At 40.4% G+C, this 23,944-nt stretch overlaps 1 protein-coding gene across 5 annotated transcripts in view; it reads left to right on the top strand.

The window, feature by feature from the left end:
• The first annotated feature begins 782 nt into the window (after positions 1 to 782).
• rxrba (retinoid x receptor, beta a) overlaps positions 783 to 23,944 on the top strand; it is a 31,516-nt gene continuing 8,354 nt past the window's right edge. For 2 of the 5 annotated variants that reach the window (XM_062047445.1, XM_062047442.1), the window contains exons 1-9: positions 783 to 916; positions 1,495 to 1,626; positions 11,659 to 11,894; positions 12,014 to 12,167; positions 15,693 to 15,872; positions 16,351 to 16,371; positions 18,709 to 18,869; positions 18,989 to 19,118; positions 21,764 to 21,896. In XM_062047445.1, the coding sequence (XP_061903429.1) occupies positions 883 to 916; positions 1,495 to 1,626; positions 11,659 to 11,894; positions 12,014 to 12,167; positions 15,693 to 15,872; positions 16,351 to 16,371; positions 18,709 to 18,869; positions 18,989 to 19,118; positions 21,764 to 21,896 (1,181 nt within the window). In that variant the 5' untranslated portion in view covers positions 783 to 882. Of the gene's footprint in view, positions 1,006 to 1,494; positions 1,627 to 11,658; positions 11,895 to 12,013; positions 12,168 to 15,692; positions 15,873 to 16,350; positions 16,372 to 18,708; positions 18,870 to 18,988; positions 19,119 to 21,763; positions 21,897 to 23,944 lie in introns of all 5 variants that reach the window. The other 3 variants (XM_062047446.1, XM_062047444.1, XM_062047443.1) reach the window with 2 other exon arrangements.

Below are 23,944 nucleotides of genomic sequence, written 5' to 3'. Positions count from 1 at the left end.
CCACTTGAAAATTTCGTTGGGGGAAAATATTGCATATTTGGTGTTTTTTCCATTAAAAAAAACTGGGTTTTCTTTGACAAAAAAGGCACACAACTTAAATGTTTAAAAACGTTATATTGACAGATGGACATAATTTTGATCTAGAGATTTAAACTTTGAATAATAATAATAATAATAATAATAATAATACTAAATAATGACACATTTTTTTATACATTTTTTTACCAAAACCATTTGGGTTCACCGGGATCAAGCCTGAGTGGAGGCCTAAATGTATATTGTTTTTATATATTTATTGCATTGGTTTTTAAAATAAAAAATAAATAAAAATGGCCCCTCGCTTGCTTTGATTTTTCAGTGTGCGGCCCTTAGTGGAAAAAGTTTGGACACCCCTGCTCTACACAGTGTGAACAGCATCAGAAGAGAAGAAGACTGTTGTTGCACTATTGGGAGTCATACTGAGGAGAAAAATGACGCATTGGAAAGAACAGTGGAACTGCACAAAGACGAAAAATCTATACTTTATTTACCACCTCTCTTTTGGGTAAGGAAAGATAAAGCACCTTTTGATGCACGCTATTTCCAGGCTTCCTTTGGGCCTTGTAAAATTATGGGGCGGGCCAAATCCTGGGCCTTAAATTTGACACCTGTGCTTTAAGGCAAACTAACCTCAAGGCAAAAATAACACAAGTAGTCTTTGTGTTGTCCTCTGGTAACCTTTGCAGCAACGGAGCTGAACTTTTCTTGACCTCATCATGACCCCTCTGGGATGCGTCTGCCACACGCACGCGCGTACTCGCTGGCCTCCGTGTAGGTGTGTGCGTGCGTGCGTGCGTGGGCGCGCACCGCCCAACGCTCTTCCACCAGCGTCACCGTGTTTTGATGCCGGGGGAGGGAGGGCAGTCTGCGGCCCCAAGTGAGTGCGTGTGTGAGGGGTGGGGGGAGCCAGACAAGACACCCGGGGGGTCTAGCATCGATTCATGCGAGGAAGCCACGCCGCTAAACGTCAGTAATCTGCATTTATTTCCACGAAATGTAATTTAGTCGAAATGTGAGAAGCTAATTTGAAGTAGCTGTTTTGCGCCATCGCTGCCTTTTTAGACACCCACGCTAGTTTGCTAAGCTAGCATCTTAGCTTGTTTTGCCAGTTTGAAAGCATAAATATGCAGCTTGTGACAATTATTCTCATAAAAGCACGGCGTGCGTTTATCTTTGCCTAAAAAGATAGCGTTACAGGAAAATACTTGTAATTAGTGTGGCGATAGTCAAAGACGCTAGCTTTGAGCGTTACAGGAAAATACTTGTAATTAGTGTGGCGATAGCCAAAGACGCTAGCTTTGAGCTAAGGGTAGGCTACATTGGACGAGGTTAGGCTCCACCTAAACACAGGATTATGATAATTTTTTATCATCGTGTTGAGCCGAAACAAACGTTTGTCGACTTTAAATGCGTGTGCGTTGGCTTCATGCAACCCTCCCTGTGTTGACATTTCAGAGCCGTTTTTGGTTGCCCTCAAAGCAGCTCCGGCCCGGGCCCCAGTCCGCGGTCTAGAGTTTGACAGCTGGGTGCAGACACGCAGGATCTCCGGCGTGCAAAGGACAAGCCGCACCATGGGAGACAGCAGAGGTGAGAATGACAAAATTGTTTTCTCCTACTTTGCTCTAGGGCTGGGCGATATGGCCTTTTATTAATATCACGATATTTTTAGGCCATGTCACCATACACGATATATATCTCGATATTTTGCCTTAGCCTCGAATTAACACTTGATGCATATAATCACACCAGTATGATGATTCTATGTGTCTACATTAAAACATTCTTGTTCATACTGCATTAATATATGCTCATTTTAAACTTTCATGCAGAGAGGGAAATCACAACTAAGTCAATTTACCAAAACTGTATTTATTAAACAGTTATTAAGCAGTGGCACAAACATTCATGTCATTTCCAAAACAGAAAGTGCAAGATTGTCAGAGACATTTTAAAACAAGCTATAAGTGCACTTTTGTGCATGATGTCACCAAGATGGCTTATCAAAGCAACACTAAATTAAAGTGTACTTTTTGTACAGAACGCCACTACAATAGTTAAAAACAAATAAACTGCACTTTTGTGCATGATGTCACACAAGATATTTTAATAACTGTCAAATAAAAATGAGCTGCATATACAAATAGTATATGTCCTTCGCTATGTGGTAGGTTCCTGCGGACGTTATCTCCTTCTGATGTTGACTATTTTTTTCATACGGTGTTGATCTGGAAATAGTTGCTTCTGCATTTTGTTGGTGTGGCACCAGCCGGAGATGTTGACATGCAGAGTTTCAAGCACTCTTCATTCTCTAGCGGGTGACTTTTCAAATGATGCTACACATTAGCAGTGGTGCTACTTTTTGTAGCAACACTTTTGCCGCATAAATGTTCAACATATTCCCGCTTGAAGCCAAACCACCGCCAGACGATGGATCCCGTGCTGTTTTTCTTGGGAATTAATTCTTCCTCCATTTGTTATCAGATTCGCACCTTCTTTCTCTGGTATTACCACCCGCACACTGTTAGCATCACAGCTAACGTTACCATGTCTCTACCTGTCTGCTCCGCGGGAGCGTGTGATGTTGCACACGTGACGTGTGTAAGAAGGTGCGCTTGTTTTATGTCTCTGTGAGAAGGAGAGACAAGAAAGAGTGGGAAACGCATGCAGTGTAATGCCCGCAGCTAAAAACAACTGCGTGAGAACATATACTCGAATATCACGATATAGTCATTTTCTACATCGCACAGAGACAAACCCGCGATATATCGAGTATATCGATATATCGCCCAGCCCTAAAATGACCACATTGTTTTCTCCTACTTTGCTTTCATATCTTGTGTTCAGGGCTCAGCACAATCAGGAGCAAGAATATTTTATTTTTAGGGCTGTGCAACTAAACTCTATAGAGATTATGAAACATAAAGACAAAACCAAACCAGTCTAGATCTGATTGTTAGACATTCTAATCTGATTCAATGGGGCGGTATAGCTCGGTTGGTAGAGCGGCCGTGCCAGCAACTTGAGGGTTGCAGGTTCGATCCCCGCTTCCGCCATCCTAGTCACTGCCGTTGTGTCCTTGGGCAAGACACTTTACCCACCTGCTCCCAGTGCCACCCACACTGGTTTGAATGTAACTTAGATATTGGGTTTCACTATGTAAAGCGCTTTGAGTCACTTGAGAAAAAGCGCTATATAAATGTAATTCACTTCACTTCACTTCAATGGAACCAGGAAGCATCAACAATTGTTCTCTCCAAAAATTGTTATCAAAGAGTTCAAGCACCTCATTGCAAACTGGCTACATTTTATTATTTGAATATTTTGCGTGACAATGCTGCCATTTATTGGTTAATTTTACCGCAGCATCGCATGGTGTGTTCTAGAGCTGGGCGATATGGCCTTTTATTAATATCTCAATATTTTTAGGCCATGTCACGATACACGATATGTATCTCGATATTTTGCCTTAGCCTCGGATTAACACTTGATGCATATAATCACAGCAGTATGATGATTCTATGTGTCTACATTAAAACATTCTTGTTCATACTGCTTTAATATATGCTCATTTTAAACTTTCATGCAGAAAGGGAAATCACAACTAAGTCAATCAACCAAAACTGTATTTATTAAACAGTTATTAAGCAGTGGCACAACGCTTTTGCCACATAAATGTTCAACATATTCCCGCTTGAAGCCAAACCACCGCCAGACGATGGATCCCGTGCTGTTTTTCTTGGGAATGAATTCTTCCTCCATTTGTTACCAGATTTGCACCTTCTTTCTCTCGTATTACCACCCGCACCGCACCGATAGCATCACAGCTAGCGTTACCATGTCTCTACCTGTCTGCTCCGCAGGAGCGTGTGACGTTGCACTTGTGACGTGTGTAAGAAGGTGCGCTTGTTTTATGTCTCTGTGAGAAGGAGAGACAAGAAAAAGTGGGAAACGCATGCAGTGTAATGCCCACAGCTAAAAGCAACTTCGTGAGAACGTATACTTGAATATCACGATATAGTAATTTTCTATATCGCACAGAGACAAACCTGCGATATATCGAGTATATCGATATATCGCCCAGCCCTAGAATGACCACATTGTTTTCTCCTACTTTGCTTTCACATTTTGTGTTCAGGACTAAGCACAATCAGGAGCAATAATATTTTATTTTTAGGGCTGTGCAACTAAGCTCTATAGCAGGGGTCGGAAACCTTTTTGGCTGAGAGAGCCATGAAAGCCAAATATTTTCAAATGTATTTCCGTGAGAGCCATATAATATTTTTTAACACTGAATACAACTAAATGCGTGCATTTTTAAGTAAGACCAACATTTTTAGAGTATATGTCTCTTATTCTTTTTAATAACATTGGTATTCTGAAGCTAACCAATAATAAATAAAATTCTTCTTACCATTAATGCGACTTCTTGAACAGGTGCGGTAGAAAACGGATGGATGGATTAAAATGCACGAGAATGTTTTATATTTTGAATGTCATTTTTAACACTGTGATTACCAGCGGAACTATTCATTACTCATCCTGTTAAGCAAAGATTTATCTCTGAGCCAGATGCAGTCATCAAAAGAGCCACATCTGGCTCGAGAGCCATAGGTTCCCTACCCCTGCTCTATAGAGATTATGAAACATAAAGACAAAACCAGTCTAGATCTAATCTGATTCAATTGAACCAGGAAGCATCAACAATTGTTCTCTGCAAAAATTATCAAAGAGTTCAAGCACATCATTGCAAACTGGCTACATTTTATTATTTGAATATTTTACGTGACAATGCTGCTATTTATTGGTTAATTTTACAGCATTAAAAAGTACCACTGATAGTCACACACACTAGGTGTGGTGAAATTATTGTCTGCATTTGACCCATCACCCTTGATCACCCCCTGGGAGGTGAGGGGAGCAGTGAGCAGCAGCGGTGGCCGCGCCCGGGAATCATTTTTGGTGATTTAACCCCCAATTCCAAACCTTGATGCTGAGTGACAAGCAGGGAGGTAATGGTCCCATTTTTATAGTCTTTGGTATGACTCGGCCAGGGTTTGAACTCACGACCTATGGCGTGTTCCATTTGTCATGGGAAGTCGGAACTTTCGAGTTCCCTAGTCGGAATTTTCAACTGGAGCGCCGCTTGAGGTGGGGTTTCCCACTCGGAAAGTCGGAGCATTCGCACCACACCCGCAAAGATGGCTGTTCTGAATGTAAACAATAATCCATCCATCAATCCGTTTTCTACCGCTTGTCCCTCTCGGGACTGCAGGGGGCTAAAGCCTATCCTTAAGCTTTCTATAATATCCGCTATTAGCACTTCTGATTAGTTTTTATCACGTTAAATAAGCCATATATGATGTATTATTTTTATCGTAACGTAACTGTAGTGTAAAGTACTTTTTTCATGTAGTATATATGTTCTGGGGCAGCACGGTGGCACAGGGGTTAATGCAGTGGTTCTTAACCTGGGTCCGATCGAACCCTAGGGGTTCGGTGAGTCGGCCTCAGGGGTTCGGCGGAGCGTCCGCCACGGAGGTAAAGACACATCCGACTTATCGTGTAAATAAAAACTTCTCCCTATTGGCGTATTATGGATACCCCCAAACAATGTTCCCTCTAATTTTCCATCTGATTTGCAGGTTGTTTGATTGATCAATTGAAACTTTTACTAGCAGATTGCAAAGGAAGAGAATACATTATATGAAACAGTACAGTTTACACAGTACAGTACATATTCCGTACAATTGACCACTAAATGGTAACACCCGAATAAGTTTTTAAACTTGTTTAAGTCGGGGTCCACGTTAATCAATTCATGGTAATGTGTGTAATTTGTTGTGAGTTCATGCACTGTGTTGGTTTTGTTCTTTGAACAAGGTGATGTTCATGCACGGTTCATTTTGTGCACCAATATAAAAACCTGACTTTTTGTAGAATTTGAAAAAAACAAACATTTTATTTTTCACTAAAGAAGGGTTCGGTGAATGCGCAAATGAAACTGGTGGGGTTCGGTACCTCCAACAAAGTTAAGAACCACTGGGTTAGTGCATGTGCCTCACAATACGAAGGTCCTGAGTAGTCATGAGTTCAATCCCGGGTTCGGGATCTTTCTGTGTGGAGTTTGCATGTTCTCCCCGTGAATGCGTGGGTTCCCTCCGGGTACTCCGACTTCCTCCCACCTCCAAAAACATGCACCTGGGGATAGGTTGATTGGCAACACTAAATTGGCCCTAGTGTGTGAATGTTGTCTGTCTATCTGTGTTGGCCCTGCGATGAGGTGACGACTTGTCCAGGGTGTACCCCGCCTTCCGCCCGAATGCAGCTAAGATAGGCTCCAGCATCCCCCGCAACCCCAAAAGGGACAAGCGGAAGAAAATGGATGGATGGATATATGTTCTACATTGCTAGCATTAGCGTCTGTGTTTTTTTGCCATCCAGCGTGTTTGAAGTTTGCAGAAATAGTGCATATTTTCCCAAAAGTTGTTTATATTTAGACAAGGCAAGCACAAAAATAGCTTTCGTAGATGTGGCCATCTTGATTTCTGACCTCGTAACTGGAACACGCACAACTCCGATGTGACGTCATTCTCAGCTCCAACTTCAAACTTCCAAGGTAAACGAAATGCACCAAGAGTCTCGCCAAGTCAGGTTTTTTTTTAAGCTACCAAATATGGGGGAAAAAAATCAACATTTTTCAACCTCCTACATCAGGGGTCACCAACCTTTTTGAAACCAAGAGCTACTTCTTGGGTACTGATTAATGCGAAGGGCTACCAGTTTAAAAACACTTAAATAAATTGCCAGAAATAGCCAATTTGCTCAATTTACCTTTAACTCCATGTTATTATTAATAATTAATGATATTTACACTTAATTGAACGGTTTAAAAAGAGGAGAAAACACGAAAAAATTACAATTAAATTTTGAAACATAGTTTATCTTCAATTTCGACACTTTAAAATTCAAAATTCAACCGAAAAAAAGAAGAGAAAAACTAGCTAATTCGAATCTTTTTGAAAAAATTAAAAAAATAATTTATGGAACATCATTAGTAATTTTTCCTGATTAAGATTAATTTTAGAATTTTGATGACATGTTTTAAATAGGTTAAAATCCAATCTGCACTTTGTTAGAATATATAACAAATTGGACCAAGCTATATTTCTAACAAAGACAAATCATTATTTCTTCTAGATTTTCCAGAACAAAAATTTTAAAAGAAATTCAAAAGACTTTGAAATAGGATTTAAATTTGATTCTACAGATTTTCTAGATTTGCCAGAATATTTTTTTTGAATTTGAATCATAAGTTTGAAGAAATATTTCACAAATATTCTTCGTTGAAAAAACAAGCTAAAATGAAGAATTAAATTAAAATGTATTTATTATTCTTTACAATAAAAAAAATACATTTACTTGAACATTGATTTAAATTGTTAGGAAAGAAGAGGAAGGAATTTGAAAGGTAAAAAGGTATATGTGTTTAAAAATCCTAAAATCATTTTAAGGTTGTATTTTTTTCTTTAAAATTGTCTTTCAGAAAGTTATAAGAAGCAAAGTAAAAAAAATTATGAATTTATTTAAACAAGTGAAGACGAAGTCTTTAAAATATTTTCTTGGATTTTCAAATTCTATTTGAGTTTTGTCTCTCTTAGAATTAAAAATGTCGGGCAAAGCGAGACCAGCTTGCTAGTAAATAAATAAAATTTAAAAAATAGAGGCAGCTCACTGGTAAGTGCTGCTATTTGAGCTATTTTTAGAACAGGCCAGCGGGCAACTCATCTGGTCCTTACGGGCTATCTGGTGCCCGCGGGCACCGCGTTGGTGACCCCTGTCCTACATGTTCCCAAACCAGTTAAAGTGGCTTGAAAGGGGGAACTACCCAGATGATGTCTGATTGATAATGTTATTGGCTGAAAGACTCACCAATCGCAGGGCGATTTTAATTTTTTGAGACACTGATTGGCTGCTAGTAACATGGTGTTGTTTCAGGATGGCTGTAGCTCAATATACTTTGCATCGTTGTACTTGCATTATTCGAGTTCAAGCATATCGTAGTGTTTGGGTGTTGATTTTAAACTGTGTTTCCATTTATTTAAAGGCCTACTGAAACCCACTACTACCGACCACGCAGTCTGATAGTTTATATATCAATGATGAAATCTTAACATTATAACACATGCCAATACGGCCGGGTTAACTTATAAAGTGACATTTTAAATTTGCCGCTAAACTTCCGGTTCGAAACGCCTCTGAGGATGACGTATGCGCGTGACGTAGCCCGGGGAACACGGGTATGCCTTCCACATTGAAGCCAATACGAAAAAGCTCTGTTTTCATTTCATAATTCCACAGTATTCTGGACATCTGTGTTCGTGAATCTGTTGCAATTATGTTCATTGCATTATGGAGAAAGAAGCTGAGCAAGCAAAGAAGAAAGTTGTCGGTGCGAAACGGACGTATTTTTCGAAGGAAGTCAGCAACAACAGTACACAGCCGGCGCGTCTTTGTTTACATTCCCGAAAGATGCAGTCAAGATGGAAGAACTCGGATAACAGAGACTCTAACCAGGAGGACTTTTGACTTCGATACACAGACGCCTGTAGAGAACTGGGACAACACAGACTCTTACCAGGATTACTTTGATTTGGATGACAAAGACGCAGACGTGCTACCGTGAGTATGCAGCTTTGGCTTCTAAACATTTGATCGCTTGACCGTATGTGCGCAACTTTTTTTTTGCGTATGTATGTAACTTTTTTAAAATATATAAGCTTTATGAACCTTGGGTTAGGTGAACGGTCTTTTGGGCTGAGTGATTGTGTGTGTTGATCAGGTGTTTGAATTGTATTGGCGTGTTCTATGGAGCTAGGAGCTAGCATAGGAGCTAGGAGTTAGCATAACAAAGACGTAGGTGTTTTTATGCAGGATTAATTTGTGTCATATTAAATATAAGCCTGGTTGTGTTGTGGCTAATAGAGTAAATATATGTCTTGTGTTTATTTACTGATTTAGTCATTCCCAGCTGAATACCAGGTACCGTGAGTATGCAGCCTTGGCTGCTAAACATTTGATAGCTTGACCGTATGTGCGCGTCACGTACGTAACTTTTTTAAAATATATAAGCTTTATGAACATTGGGTTAGGTGAACTGTCTTTTGGGCTGAGTGATTGTGTGTGTTGATCAGGTGTTTGAATTGTATTGGCGTGTTCTATGGAGCTAGGAGCTAGCAGAGGAGCTGGGAGCTAGCATAACAAACACGTAGGTGTTTTTATGCAGGATTAATTTGTGGCATATTAAATATAAGCCTGGTTGTGTTGTGGCTAATAGAGTATATATATGTCCTGTGTTTATTTACTGTTGTAGTCATTCCCAGCTGAATATCAGGTACCGTGAGTATGCAGCCTTGGCTGCTAAACATTTGATAGCTTGACCGTATGTGCGCGTCACGTACGTAACTTTTTAAAAATATATAAGCTTTATGAACCTTGGGTTAGGTGAACGGTCTTTTGGGCTGAGTGATTGTGTGTGTTGATCAGGTGTTTGAATTGTATTGGCGCGTTCTATGGAGCTAGGAGCTAGCAGAGGAGCTAGGAGCTAGCATAACAAACACGTAGGTGTTTTTATGCAGGATTAATTTGTGGCATATTAAATATAAGCCTGGTTGTGTTGTGGCTAATAGAGTATATATATGTCTTGTGTTTATTTACTGTTGTAGTTATTCCCAGCTGAATATCAGGTCACCCCCGGCTCTGACAGCATCTTCCCTATCTGAATAGCTTCAACTCCCCACTAGTCCTTCACTTGCACTTTACTCATCCACAAATCTTTCATCCTCGCTCAAATTAATGGGGAAATTGTCGCTTTCTCGGTCCGAATCTCTCTCACTTCATGCGGCCATCATTGTAAACAATAGGGAACTTTGCGTATATGTTCAATTGACTACGTCACGCTACTTCCGGTAGGGGCAAGCCTTTTTTTATCAGATACCAAAAGTTGCGATCTTTATCGTCGTTGTTCTATACTAAATCCTTTCAGCAAAAATATGGCAATATCGCGAAATGATCAAGTATGACACATAGAATAGATCTGCTATCCCCGTTTAAATAAAAAAAAATCATTTCAGTAGGCCTCTAAATGCATTAGTTTATTATTTCTTCGGTCAGTGGTCAACAAAATAAAAAAACAGTTTTACATAAACAGTTGTACATTCATAAATTGAAGTGAAGTGAAGTGAAGTGAATTATATTTATATAGCGCTTTTCTCTAGTGACTCAAAGCGCTTTACATAGTGACACCCAATATCTAAGTTACATTTAAACCAGTGTGGGTGGCACTGGGAGCAGGTGGGTAAAGTGTCTTGCCCAAGGACACAACGGCAGTGACTAGGATGGCGGAAGCGGGGATTGAACCTGCAACCCTCAAGTTGCTGGCACGGCCGCTCTACCAACCGAGCTATAAATTGAAAATGTTGCAGACCGAAAGGGTTAGGCTGAAGTTGAACACTTATTGCGCCTAACCCTATAAACAATGTCAAATATAAGATGAGCTTCCAAAAATTATGACATTTCCTTTGCACAACATATTATAAATACTCCCTGTACACAACATAAACACTGTTCAATTATATACACAGTAAAGGCATGTAAAATATCCTTGTACACATGTTAAACCTTCTTACCAATTATATTCTATTTACAAACAATTATACTTCCATTATTATTTATATCCCACATCTAGTTTTTAATTAACATTGATCATAGTATTAACTACAGTGTTGATTCAAGAGTGATATATTTTTTCAAGACATTGGTCTTAAAGTGTTTTTTAAATGTGTGAATGGAACTGGAACATTTTAAGGAATCATCCAAGCTGTTCCACAGATGAACCTGCCTGACAGAAACACATCTACTTTTTAAGCTCGTTCTTAAGTTTGCTTTCTGAAAGACAGCTGAACCTCTGAGGTCATAGAGACTCTCCCTGGGTTTTGTACCTCTCCTGTAGACTCCCAGGCAGCATGTGGTTATGAGCTTTGTACGTCACAATAGCAGTGTTGAGGTCAACAAGATCGTGCAGTTTTAATGTTTTTAATTTAATAAACACAGCATTGGTATGGTGATGACAATCCGCATAATTTACAATTCTAATCGCTTTCTTTTGAAGTAAGAACATAGAGTTGATGTTTGATTTGTAATTGTTACCCCAGATTTCAACACAATAATTAAGATATGGGAGTACGAAATAATTATATAACATGTTAAGAGCCTTTTGATTTAGAGTTTTTAATTTTATGTAACATAGCAATCATTTGTGCCATGTTTGTCTTGAGTATATTTATGTACAGTTTCCAATTTAATTTATCATCTATATAGATTCCCAAAAATGTTGTTGAATACACCCTTTCTATCTCCATATCATCAATTCTTATGTGACACTGTATGATATTTTTCCTATTTCTAAAAAATATGTATTTTGTTTTATTTAGGTTGATTGATAGTTTTAGTATGTGGAGTTCACTTTCTACAGTCTCTAGGAGCTGGCCAAGGTCTTGCCCAGAACAGTACAGTATATGATTATACAAGTTGGTGATATCCCGCTTTGTCATTTGCCACCAGATTCACAGAGTCCGGACAGTTCATCTGTGTCGTCCCCCCCATCCGGCCAGCGCTCGCCTCAGCTGGTTCCATCAGGAGCAGCCTCCATGACCTCCCTGCCTCCCATCACCAGCGCTGGCGTCAATAGCCCCATCAGTAGCATCGGCTCCCCCTTTTCGGTCATCAGCTCCTCGCTGGGCTCCCCTTGCCTGCCCGGCACGCCGTCAGTCGGCTATGGGCCCATAAGCAGCCCGCAAGTAAGTGAGCTGCTGTTATTTCAGTCCACTGTCGAGATGTTCTGTTCCAAGATTGGCCTTAGATGTTTATTGACTTGCAAAGGGTCCAGTTGTCATCCTCTGCCGTTTTTTTTGTTCAGATAAATTCAACGGTGTCCATGTCAGGACTTCACGCGGTGAGCAGTTCTGATGACGTCAAACCTCCGCTGGGCTTAAAGCAGCTGTCGCCGCAAAGCCCGGGACCGATGCTGTCCCAAAAACGCCTTTGCGCCATCTGTGGAGACCGATCCTCTGGTGACTACGCCTCATCTTTGTCCTTCTCACTGTCAGGGCGACGTCACTGATACCTTAAAAAACCCATATATCCACGTTAGGATTGACTTTGTAACATGATGCGGATGTTCAGATTCTTCTCCATGTTCTGTCAAAGTGAAAACATGACATCTTTAATTTAAAACTAGAAATTAAAGGCCTACTGAAATGAATTTTTTTAATTTAAACGGGGATAGCAGATCCATTCTATGTGTCATACTTGATCATTTCGTGATATTGCCATATTTTTGCTGAAAGGATTTAGTATAGAACAACGACGATGAAGTTCGCAACTTTTGGTCGCTGGTAAAAAAAAAGCCTTGCCTGTACCGGAAGTAGCGTGACGTGGCAGGTTGAAAGGCTCCTCACATTTCCCCATTGTTTTCAATGCAGCGAGAGCGATTCGGACCGAGAAAGCGACGATTACCCCATTAATTTGAGCGAGGATGAAAGATTTGTGGATGAGGAACGTTAGAGTGAAGGACTAGAGTGCAGTGCAGGGCATATCTTTTTTCGCTCTGACCGTAACTTAGGTACAAGGTCTCATTGGATTCCACACTCTCTCCTTTTTCTATTGTGGATCATGGATTTGTATTTTAAACCACCTCGGATACTATATCCTTTTGAAAATGAGAGTCGAGAACGCGAAATGGACATTCACAGTGACTTTTATCTCCACGACAATACATCGGTGAAGCACTTTAGCTACGTAGCTAACGTGATAGCATCGTGCCTAACTGCATTTAGAAACAAAATAAATAAGCCCCTGACTGGAAGGATAGACAGAAAATCAACAGTACTATTAAACCATGGACCTGTAAATACACGGTTAATGCTTTCCAGCCTGGCGAAGCTTAACAATGCTGTTGCTAACGACGCCATTGAAGCTAACTTAGCAACGGGACCTCACAGAGCTATGCTAAAAACATTAGCTATCCACCTACGCCAGCCAGCCCTCATCTGCTCATCAACACCCGTGCTCACCTGCGTTCCAGCGATCGACGGAAGGACGAAGGACTTCACCCGATCATCCGTGCGGTCGGCGGCTAGCGCGTCTGCTATCCAAGTCAAAGTCCTCCTGCTTGTGTTGCTACAGCCAGCCGCTAATACACCGATCCCACCTACAACTTTCTTCTTCGCAGTCTTCATTGTTCATTAAACAAATTGCAAAAGATTCACCAACACAGATGTCCAGAATACTGTGGAATTTTCAGATAATACAGCTTTTTTGTATTGGATTCAATGGTGTCCGAATACTTCCGTTTCAATGATTGACGTCACGCGCATACCTCATCATACATATACGTTTTCAACCGGAAGTTTAGCGGGAAATTTAAAATTGCACTTTATAAGTTAACCCGGCCGTATTGGCATGTGTTGCAAAGTTAAGATTTCATCATTGATATATAAACTATCAGACTGCGTGGTCGGTAGTAGTGGGTTTCAGTAGGCCTTTAATGATTTGTTAATTACCTATACACCTTTGGGTAAGATCATTTTTTGTGACCAGTACGCGAGGTATGCTTAGTGAAGTTTGCTGTGGAAGAACTAGGGATGGGTCTTGAATTCGGTACTTTCATAGGCACTGACCAAATTCTGTCGGGTATCAATTCACATAGAATCAAACAGTGCCATATTTCGATACCTTTGTTGCACATGACGTCACGTCCGGTTGCAGACTAAACAGGCGGACAACCACTAAGGGTGGACTCAGCCAAACTCCTAAGCAATTTTGCAATTTTCAACACCAACAAAGCAAATATGCTTGCTATAAAACGCTGGAAGGTAAAGTAAGGCTCCAGTCTTCCACCCATCCATCCATTTTCTACTGCTTGTCCTGTCTTCAAATCTTCCAAAATGCACTAGCTTGATGCTAATTTACATTGGATTTGCGATAGACATGCTACTATTAGCATTAGCGATTTTACATGGGGGCAGCACGGTGAAAGAGGGGTTAGTGCATGCGCCTCACAATACGAAGGTCCTGGGTTCAATCCCCGGGCTCAGGGTCTTTCTGTGTGGAATTTGCATGTTCTCCCCGTGACTGCGTGGGTTCCCTCCGGGTACTCCGGCTTCCTAGCACCTTCAAAGACATGCACTTGGGGATAGGTTGATTGGCAACACTAAATTGGCCCTAGTGTGTGAATGTATGTGTGAATGTTGTCTATCTGCGTTGGCCCTGCGATGAGGTGGCGACTTGTCCAGGATGTACACCACCTTCCGCCTGAATGCAGCTGACATAGGCGCCAGCACCCCCCGTGACTCCGAAAGAGACAAGCGGTAGAAAATGGATGGATTGATTTTACATGGAGATTTCAACACCTCCAAATTTGGTATTTAAAACCACAACTAAGATGAATGTTACAACCAAACAGCTGGTGTGAAGTAAGCACAATACTTAAAGTACAAACACTTTGTAGGACGCAACATAACACATTCAGCTTCCTGGAAAAAGCTATTTCCTTGATAGACAACATACCATAGATAGCCTATACGGTACTGCCATCACATGTCTTGAAAGTGCAACTGCATTGCAAATAAGACTGAAATGTAATCAAAAAACACAATGTAACAACTGGACAGCACAGTTATCATAATCAGCTCATTTTTTAACTGTTACATTAAAAAATCTAATTGTATTATCAAACAATGAACATTTATTAACACACACTAAAGTACTGAAAATTGATACCGTTAAGTACCAGTATCAATTTATCAGTTCAAAGGATGAACTAGAACAGGACATGCACGGGTGACCCACCAGGGCCATCCCTGGTTAAACTAGGGCTATAAGCAGAATTTTTCCCACTTTTTTATTTATGTGAAACTATGTTCATACTTTTTTCAATCAAATTGAAATTTAATCTGATGCATATTTTGTACTAAAACAAATTAGTTGAAAATAAATTGTTCAATATATTTTTGTAATGCAAAATGTTACATAGTTAAAACATAAAACTGCAAATCTGTCTAAAAAAAATCTTAGAACGGGAATGGATTCTAGTAAGAACACTGTGTGCCACAGGGGACTGTGATAATGTCTAGGGAAAGTTGCAATTATATTGTTATCAGTGACGGAGCCGGAAGGGGTAGGAATATGTTTGCGGAAAAAAATTATTTTTGAAGCGCCTATTCGTTCTTTCATTGACATGCGCTTCTTCACAAATTCTGCAAATAGGGAGGGGTGGCCCTGTGAGGGGTGGCCCTGTGAGTGACACAAAAGGACAAAAAGTCCTCACAGAAGCAACGCAACCTTTTAGAAAGTCTTCCCAAAAGAGTGGAAGGTGTTACCTGCAGAGGACGAACAACTCCCCATTTTTAGCAATTTTCACTTCTTGTAGGTGGAGTGATCACATGGCCTAATACTTTGGATAGAGCGCAACATAACTTGAAGATTTGCAGCTTGTATCTAACTAACTACTCGTCAGTGGATATACTAGGTTTTCATGTCATTAAACATAGCTGGCAGACATGTTTAGTGTGTCCGTTTGCATGTTGTTCCACCAGGAAAGCACTACGGTGTTCACAGCTGCGAGGGCTGCAAAGGTTTCTTCAAGCGGACGGTGCGTAAAGACCTGACCTACACATGCCGGGACAATAAAGACTGCATGGTGGATAAGAGGCAGAGGAACCGCTGCCAGTACTGCCGCTACCAGAAGTGCCTGGCCATGGGCATGAAGAGAGAAGGTAAGCAAAGCGCAGGAAGGTGTTTGCATCCATCAAAGCGTCTCTCTTCAGACTTAGTTGTCTCAGATGTTGTCTTTGTAGCCGTGGAGACGCTTTATGGTTTCTCCATTTGAGCAGAGTTGATTGTTACCAGCGTTTTGGATTAAAACTCCTAAACTAATGAAGTGTAGCAGCTCTCCACTGAGGAGCTTCTTTTCTCTATCCACGGCTTTACGGGCTACATTTTTGAGGTGCACATGTGCTGCAGCAATTGGCTTTGTTTTGGGATGAACTCGCCAATGGAGTTAGAATTTTTTAACCCACCCAAAGATGAATGTGAGCGGTGGTGAAGTCGGTGCTAATATTTCTGCTGCCGGGGCTTAAGCGAGTTGTGTTAGAGGGGGAGATGGGGGTGGCTAAGCTTTGCAAACACTAACCCCCTTTCCCCCTCTCCTCCTCCTCCCTTTGTTTCCTCTCATCCCCCTCTCCCCTTCTGCAGTGGCTAAGATGAACGGCAGATGTAAGGACAAGAGGGGGGGAACGGGTGCATGCACGTGTGTGAATGAGCAAGCGAGTGAAGGGCAGCGATAGTGCGCTCCTTGTCCTATAGCCAGCAACGTGTTGCTTCCGGAATGTGTGAGCCTTTTGAGGAACATTGGCAGGGTTTACAGTTTAATTTCTTGACGTGTAGATACTGTACATTTATAAACTGCCAACATTTAGTTATGTTTGCGAGTTGTCCAGCGAGAATGGTGGAGGGCTAGCAAGATCCGATTTTTAGTAGTTACTAGTGTTAAGACATCTTACAGTTACGTGCGCATCTGATTGTAGCATTTCTCTCCAACAAGGTCAATTTAATTTAAATTAAATTTTCTGTTTTATATAGAGTCTCAGATCACAACACAAGTAATTTAAGGATGCATTTCATATAGAACATGTTTATACACTGTTATTTTATCAAACAAACCTTCAATTTGTTTTTTATACCGCTTGTCCTCATTAGAGTCACGGGTTGGCTGGAGCCTATCCCAGCTGACTTCAAGTGAGGGGTGGGGTACATCCTTGACTACTCGCCAGCCAATCACAGGATACATACATACATACAGACAAACAATCATTCACACCTATTGGACAATTATAGTCTCCAAATAGCGTGGGAGGAAGCCGGGGGACTCGGGAGAAAACCCACGCCCATTCGCCCACACATGCAAACTCCGAAAAGACCCCTATACGCAGATTCGAACCTTTGAGCTTCTGACATTGGTCCACAATTCTAACCACTAGGCAATTGTGCAGCTTAGCCGTATTTATCTTATTTAGATGCTGTCTCTCTGTATGCGCGTGCAGAAGAGCGATCGCATTTATGACAGGTTTTTTTTTTTCATTTAGTGAATTTGTTTTTCTGTTGCGTTCTGCTATCAAAGTGTGTAAAAAGTAATGGCTACACTGCACGCGTGCATGTGTATATCTGGTATGAGCTTAATACGTCCCTAACCCTCACACACTGCACATGTGCACCCCAATGCAATTGTTGAGGAGCTATGACATTGCAGTCGGTTAAAATGCGCACATGCATGTGTGGTGCGTGTGTTTGTGCCTCCCGTTCCCCTAAAGCTGTAAACCTCAGGGAAACAAAGATTTCCTCAGCAAGCTGTATCATTTAGGGGTGTAACGGTACACAAAAATTTCGGTTCGGTACGTACCTCGGTTTAGAGGTCACGGTTCGGTTCAAAATATAAATTTTTGGGTTATTTATTTACCAATTTTGCAAAATCTTACACCAAAAATATTTTTCTTTGTGGAATATTTGATGTGAAGTAATCGGTCAATAATTCATAATAACATTGATTTTGATTCAATATTATGTTTTGAGCAATGACAGTTTGAAAAAAACAAAAAACGTTTTTTTTTATTAGTCAACATTGCAACTTTTTCTAAATTACATTTAACCTTTAAGCTTTTTTATTTCACTTTTATGTTTTTTTTAATTTTAGTAGTATTTTTAGAATGTGCCCATGGGCCTTTAAAACATTAGCTGTGGGCCGCAAATGGCCTCCGGGGCACACTTTTGACACCCCTGCTATAGATAATAAAAAATGTTATCTGATAAATCTATGAATAAAAAGCAGAGCCTGGCGACACATGCGCATTTATCATAACTCTCTCGCTCTCTCTGTCTCTGCCCCTCCCTCACGAATGCTGCTGCTCGCACAATTTGTTTTGTTTTTAACCCCTTCTTAACCCTGAACGTACATTGAAAATACACGCAACCCTAACTCAAAATGCTGGACATTTGAGGCATTTAAGAAACTCCGCCCTGACAGCTCCGCAAAAGAGGACATGTCCGGTGAAAAGAGTACGTATGGTCAGTCTATCGTAGCTCGTTAGCTGCTAGCATGCCGTGGGTTGTGTCTCGGTGTGCATTGTTTACACAACGTGCGTTACGCTACTTAATATGCTCGTGTGGAAACTCGTTCGGTACACCTCCGAACTGAACCGGAACCCCCGTACCGAAACGGTTCAATACAAATACACGTACCGTTACACCCCTAGTATCATTACATGTGCGCTGATATACTGGTAATTGTCAATTATAACTGTGTTACATATGACCCCTTTCTGTGCTTTTGCATGTTTCTGGAAAAATCAGTTTAGCCTCTTTTCTTGTTTGCCCTTTCCCCTGCTGATTTTGAACGACTTCATGTCGTTCCTGCTTTTTGCCGCTCTTGTTCTTGCCCTGTTTTTCCTCTACTGAATCCCATCACCCACATTTGTTCTCTCCCATTGTTTAATTTCTTCCCTTCGGCTATGTTCTGTGGTTGTTCACCCTTAATCTCCCACCCCTCCTACCTCCCAGCCGTTCAAGAGGAGCGTCAGAGGAACCGGGAGCGCGAAGGCGAGGTAGAGTCCACCAGCGGCGTCAACGAGGAGATGCCAGTGGAAAAGATATTGGGGGCTGAGGTGGCTGTGGAGCAGAAAACGGAGCTTCACGCCGACGGAAGCTCTGGAGGGAGCTCTGTGAGTAGCTGCACATTGAGTTGCCCTTGTGCTAACAGAAGAAATTCAGTTTCTTGTTGAGTTGATTCACATATGTGTGTATGTTATTATACGATATTTTCCTCACCATGCTTCCTTAGCCCAACGATCCTGTCACAAACATCTGTCAGGCTGCAGACAAGCAGCTCTTCACCCTGGTGGAGTGGGCCAAGAGGATCCCGCACTTCTCCGAACTGCCCCTCGATGACCAGGTTATCTTGCTCCGTGCAGGTGTGTTTTATCCCTGCACTTTATTGTAACTTTAAAGGGGAACCACACTTTTTTGGGACTTTTGCCCATCGTTTCCAGTCATTATGAGAGTCAAGAAGACAAAATATACAGATATTTTCGCTTTCAAACGTATACAAATCGACTTGTTTTAGGTGGCCAACAATATAGCTAATGGGAGCAATCAGTTCTACCTCTAAATCACTTTAAAAATGCATTCAAATACTGTCAATACTTCATTTAAGTTCCGTAACCGTATAACCAAGTGGTATTGACGTTGTTGTAAGAGCGAACACTGAGGAACACGGTGTTAGCCGTAAAAGCTAACTACGGCAAGAGATACTGTAAGCTAGCTTCTACAACAACACGAAACGCCTTTGCATTAGTAATGCACAACACAATGTGATACAACACCAATTTGTTATTGACTGAAAAACATGAACAATCATATTACAGTATCCGTAAAGTATTAGCCCACATTACATGTTTTGTTTGTACACAGCTGAGCTAGCCAAACAGCGTTGTACTAACACGCATGGCGTGCTGCGTGTATCATGATGGATATTAAAGTGACTCACTCGACAGTTGTTTGTTTGGTCCAGCTGGCCGTGGACGTTTCTTGTTGATTTTGGGTAAGCAATCCATTTATGTCAATACAGCGTTGCTCTAAGTTGCATACTTATAGCGTCAAAATCGCTTTAACCTCACTCTCCCGGCTTCCGTCTGCTCCAACGTCTCATTCTTCTTTCGTGCTCGCTTCCATAAACAGCTGTATATTTAGCTTCAAAAGTATAATGTTGTAAATCCCCATTCGTCTTTGTTGTCTGTTACAAAGTCTGGCACGATTAGAAAACACACTCGTGTTTGATTTCGGAAGTAGTAACAAACATGTTGGCAGATATCAGACGTGCAGTGCTGTGGAAACACAAATGAATGCGTGGAATAAATCAGTCCCGGAAACGATTAAAGTGATCAAAATACTGTAAATATTGACCATATTACATATTGTTATGAACTTGTCTACTACATTATTTACTGTATATACTTGCACTGTGTATATAAAATGTTGACGGAGGGTTTTGAAGTTGTTTTAGAGGCTTTGAAGGCTACAACAGTGACTCATATTAGCCGCATCTTTCAAGCCTTTTTTATCATTTTTAAAAAACAACAAGAAAAGCCGTGTGTGTTCTTGTCGGTCATAATGATTGTGAACGATAGGCAAAATTCTCCCCAAAAAGTGCAGTTCCCCTTCAAGGTCTCCTCAGTGGTCATGTTTCCACAAAGCAGTCCAGTTCAGTTAAGGCTAAATCCTAATATGCTTGTGTGTGTAGACTGGATGTTATTAGTCATTACTATCATCATTACAGGATTTTCTTATTACATTGTTTCTTTTTGCTGTTTTTTTTTTGTAATTTAGATTTTATGATGTTTTTATTTTAGGACATTATTAATCCACTCAAAAAGTAAAAAATTAAATAATATATTAGTCCATAACCAGCTGACAGTTTTCGAGTTGCCGTAGGACGTGACTCTATTGTGCCACGTTTGCATGGCATCAAAACACAAATGCACATTAATTGTATTGATTTATATTAGATTTTTTATATGATATATCATGTAAAAGGTCTGTGCTCTGCACATAAATGTCATACATAAATATTATTTCCAGCTGAGTGTAATTGAAATGAATAGAAACACAGTGATGGATCTTTGTGGTCTTTACAAGATGATGACATAACTACATTGCACCTTGCACTGCAAACATAATTGACTTGTTTAAGACATAAAAAGCAGGTGTTGATCAAATAATTTTAGATGTTACACGATGTTGGTGATGAACAACCTCTTGGGTGAGTAAAAATGCATTTGTTCACGGCTTATTTACATGAATTACATATAGTACCGATGAATACCGGTATCAATAGGGAATATCGATATTGGTATCGTTATCGATAAAATCCTTACAATATACATCCCTAGCCATGACTCATGCGGTTCAAACAAAGGCTGGGCTGCACGTTTGTGGCTGTGTTCTGTTCGCACCTTTCTTGCTGGTGGTATTGCAATATGGAGGTGTCCTGAATATATGGATCTCCGCCACCGCGTTGAAAACTTTGCCTTTCATCAATGCTTGGAGATGGCCAAAGAGCTGGTTGGCCAGTAACCAAACGGTTCCTGGTGCTTTTTCACTTTTAATACATACTGTGTGGAAATTTGGTATGCGTCTATAGCCGAATTGAAGTCAAGGCTCGTCAACCAAAAGACAGAACCCAAATACATTTACTGTTACACCGCTAGTATCCAGAGGTGTCTGACAAAGTCTTCAACCATTATGTCTTCTCATTCTCTGGCAGAGCAGTGGCGTACGACTTGTGTTAGGTGCCACCTGTAGCATGCCATGCATGCATGTGGCAGTCTAAGATCATTTAAGGTGGGCTGCCATAAATACATGAATGTGTGACAATACAGATGTTACTTTGGTAAAAATCAAACTGCACTGCGTAGCGCAAACAAGTTTAAAACAACTCCGCCTACCATTGATTGAACTTAATTATTTTTTACTCACACAATATCAGGTCCCTGTGGAAAAAAAGAAATATAAGATCAATGATTTGTAAAAGATTCAAATGAATATGTGCGGTTGACAGGTTGGAACGAGCTCCTGATTGCATCCTTCTCCCATCGCTCCATCTCCGTGAAGGATGGGATCTTACTGGCCACAGGCCTTCACGTGCACAGGAACAGTGCTCACAGCGCTGGAGTGGGAGCTATTTTTGACAGGTAGCACTCACGTTTGCGCATATACAAATCTGATCATACACATCCACATACACACTTAAGATTCTGTGATAGATATTCAAAAGAACATTAGTAGGCATTCCTACTGCAAATCGAATGGAGACGCCAATCAATGAAGTCCGCCGAGAATTCAGCAGGTAGATCCACTCATGAAAATCCATATCTACATTGAAAGCAAACATGTACTTGTCTCTGAAGACTTCACGCTTCATCTCACTTAGCTGTTGATTGTCTGGATCATCTGACTAGTTACAATATCTACTGCAGTGACGGTCTGCATCTGCTGCGTTTTTTTGGCTGCTGCTTTAGCGCTGCGTTGGGGGGCTGTGCATGCTGGGAGGCTGGTGACTATTACATACTGTATGCCCATAGACATGCATGAGCACACAGATGCAATAATAAGGCACCTTTTTGTGACTTGAAATAATACAGCAATGGTTGCCCAATGTTTACTAACCTTGTGAGTCAGACATTTTTGTTTAAAAAGGCGGTCTGGTCTGACGCGTCCATCTGGATCAAGTGTTCACTGCCATGTTTTATTTTTTAGCGCTTTGAGTGAGGAATTAGTAGTTAATCCATTCATCACTGGCCTGAAATACACTGCAAATAACATTGCATATCCAATCACAATGTGTCACTTCACTGTTAGTTACACAACAATTTTGTCACTGCGTTCAGTCATTTTGAAAACAAGCTCAATTGTCTTTTTCTTAAAAAATGTGAGGTTATGTACTGACAAAGTGTACCGGATAAACAGGTTTGCTCTGTTTAAAGCTAGTACAGCACACGTAATAATAATTAAAATCCCTATCCTGTAAACCAGGCGTGTAAAAACTAACTCTACCAACAGAAATATTAAAGGATGCGGGGGGCACTTTGGTATATTTTGTGCATTAAAGATGCTTAAAACTATCTACTTTAGGTCAATATATGCTCACCTAATTGGAAAAAAATATCCACATCTTAGCTTAGTGTCACAGGTGACAGAGCAAATTAGTGCAATATCTTATAATACTATTTAGAATCTGCCGAGGGCCAATTAAAAAGGATCTGCTAGCAGAAAATGACCCCGGACTGCACTTTAGACACCACTGCTGTAAACCTGTTTCAAATTGGCAAGAAATCCAAATAATTACGTTTTCATTGTTCAACTTCACATGTATTGCAAGTGCAAATGTTCTTTGTGTGTAAATATAATTTTATTTTAAAATAATTTTTCCTACATAATAGTAGGGATGTAACGATATTTAAAATCTCACGGTACGATATCGTCCCGATGTTAAGGCCACAATACGATATTATTGTGGTATTGTCACACAAAAAAAAGGCTTAAGATGAATGCCAAAGTGTGTAAAAAAGAAGCGGCAGGATTGTTAAAGATAAACGCACTTACTGTAATTGAACACAAATTACACTAAAATTTGAAAAAACACTAAAATGTTCTAATCATATTAGAAACAAGTATTTTTAGGTGCAAAGAATTGTGCCGGAACATTAAGAGCCTAATTTACTAAAGGTTTGCGTGTACTAAAACATGTGCAAACTTAATGGCACACGCAAAGCTGATCTACTAAACATGTGCAAAGTGGATTGTGTTTAAGTGAGCGGAATAAGGTGTGCAATCCATTTTGCGTCTCTGTCTTCATTAATACGCAAAATATATGCTGATCATCAAAACGCCCACAATACTGGGAGTAGAAAATGCAAAAATATTATACAGCACGCGCAATTTAGTATTTTGAAAAGGACGCGCAAACTGACACACTTCCACACATGGCTTTGTGAGAGGAGTGCTCATGCTGCAAAGACACACAACGGACATAGCATCCTACGTGTACATTTAAATATATTTAAATGGTGAAAAAATACAAATATTAGACACATAAAAAATATAAATATTAGACACATCGTCTATTGAGCAACATCCTTTTATAATTTCATAGCTGCTAGATGACTCAAGGGACTGATTATTACTGATTGGTGTCATAATTTTTTTTTTAATGAAGTTTGTTTCTTTACATACAATATAT

This window comes from Entelurus aequoreus, linkage group LG05 (genome assembly GCF_033978785.1).
Source record: "Entelurus aequoreus isolate RoL-2023_Sb linkage group LG05, RoL_Eaeq_v1.1, whole genome shotgun sequence".
NCBI classification, from domain to species: Eukaryota; Metazoa; Chordata; class Actinopteri; order Syngnathiformes; family Syngnathidae; genus Entelurus; species Entelurus aequoreus.
The sequence above is the reverse complement of the archived record's forward strand: the minus strand, read 5'-3'. Positions and strand labels throughout refer to the sequence as shown.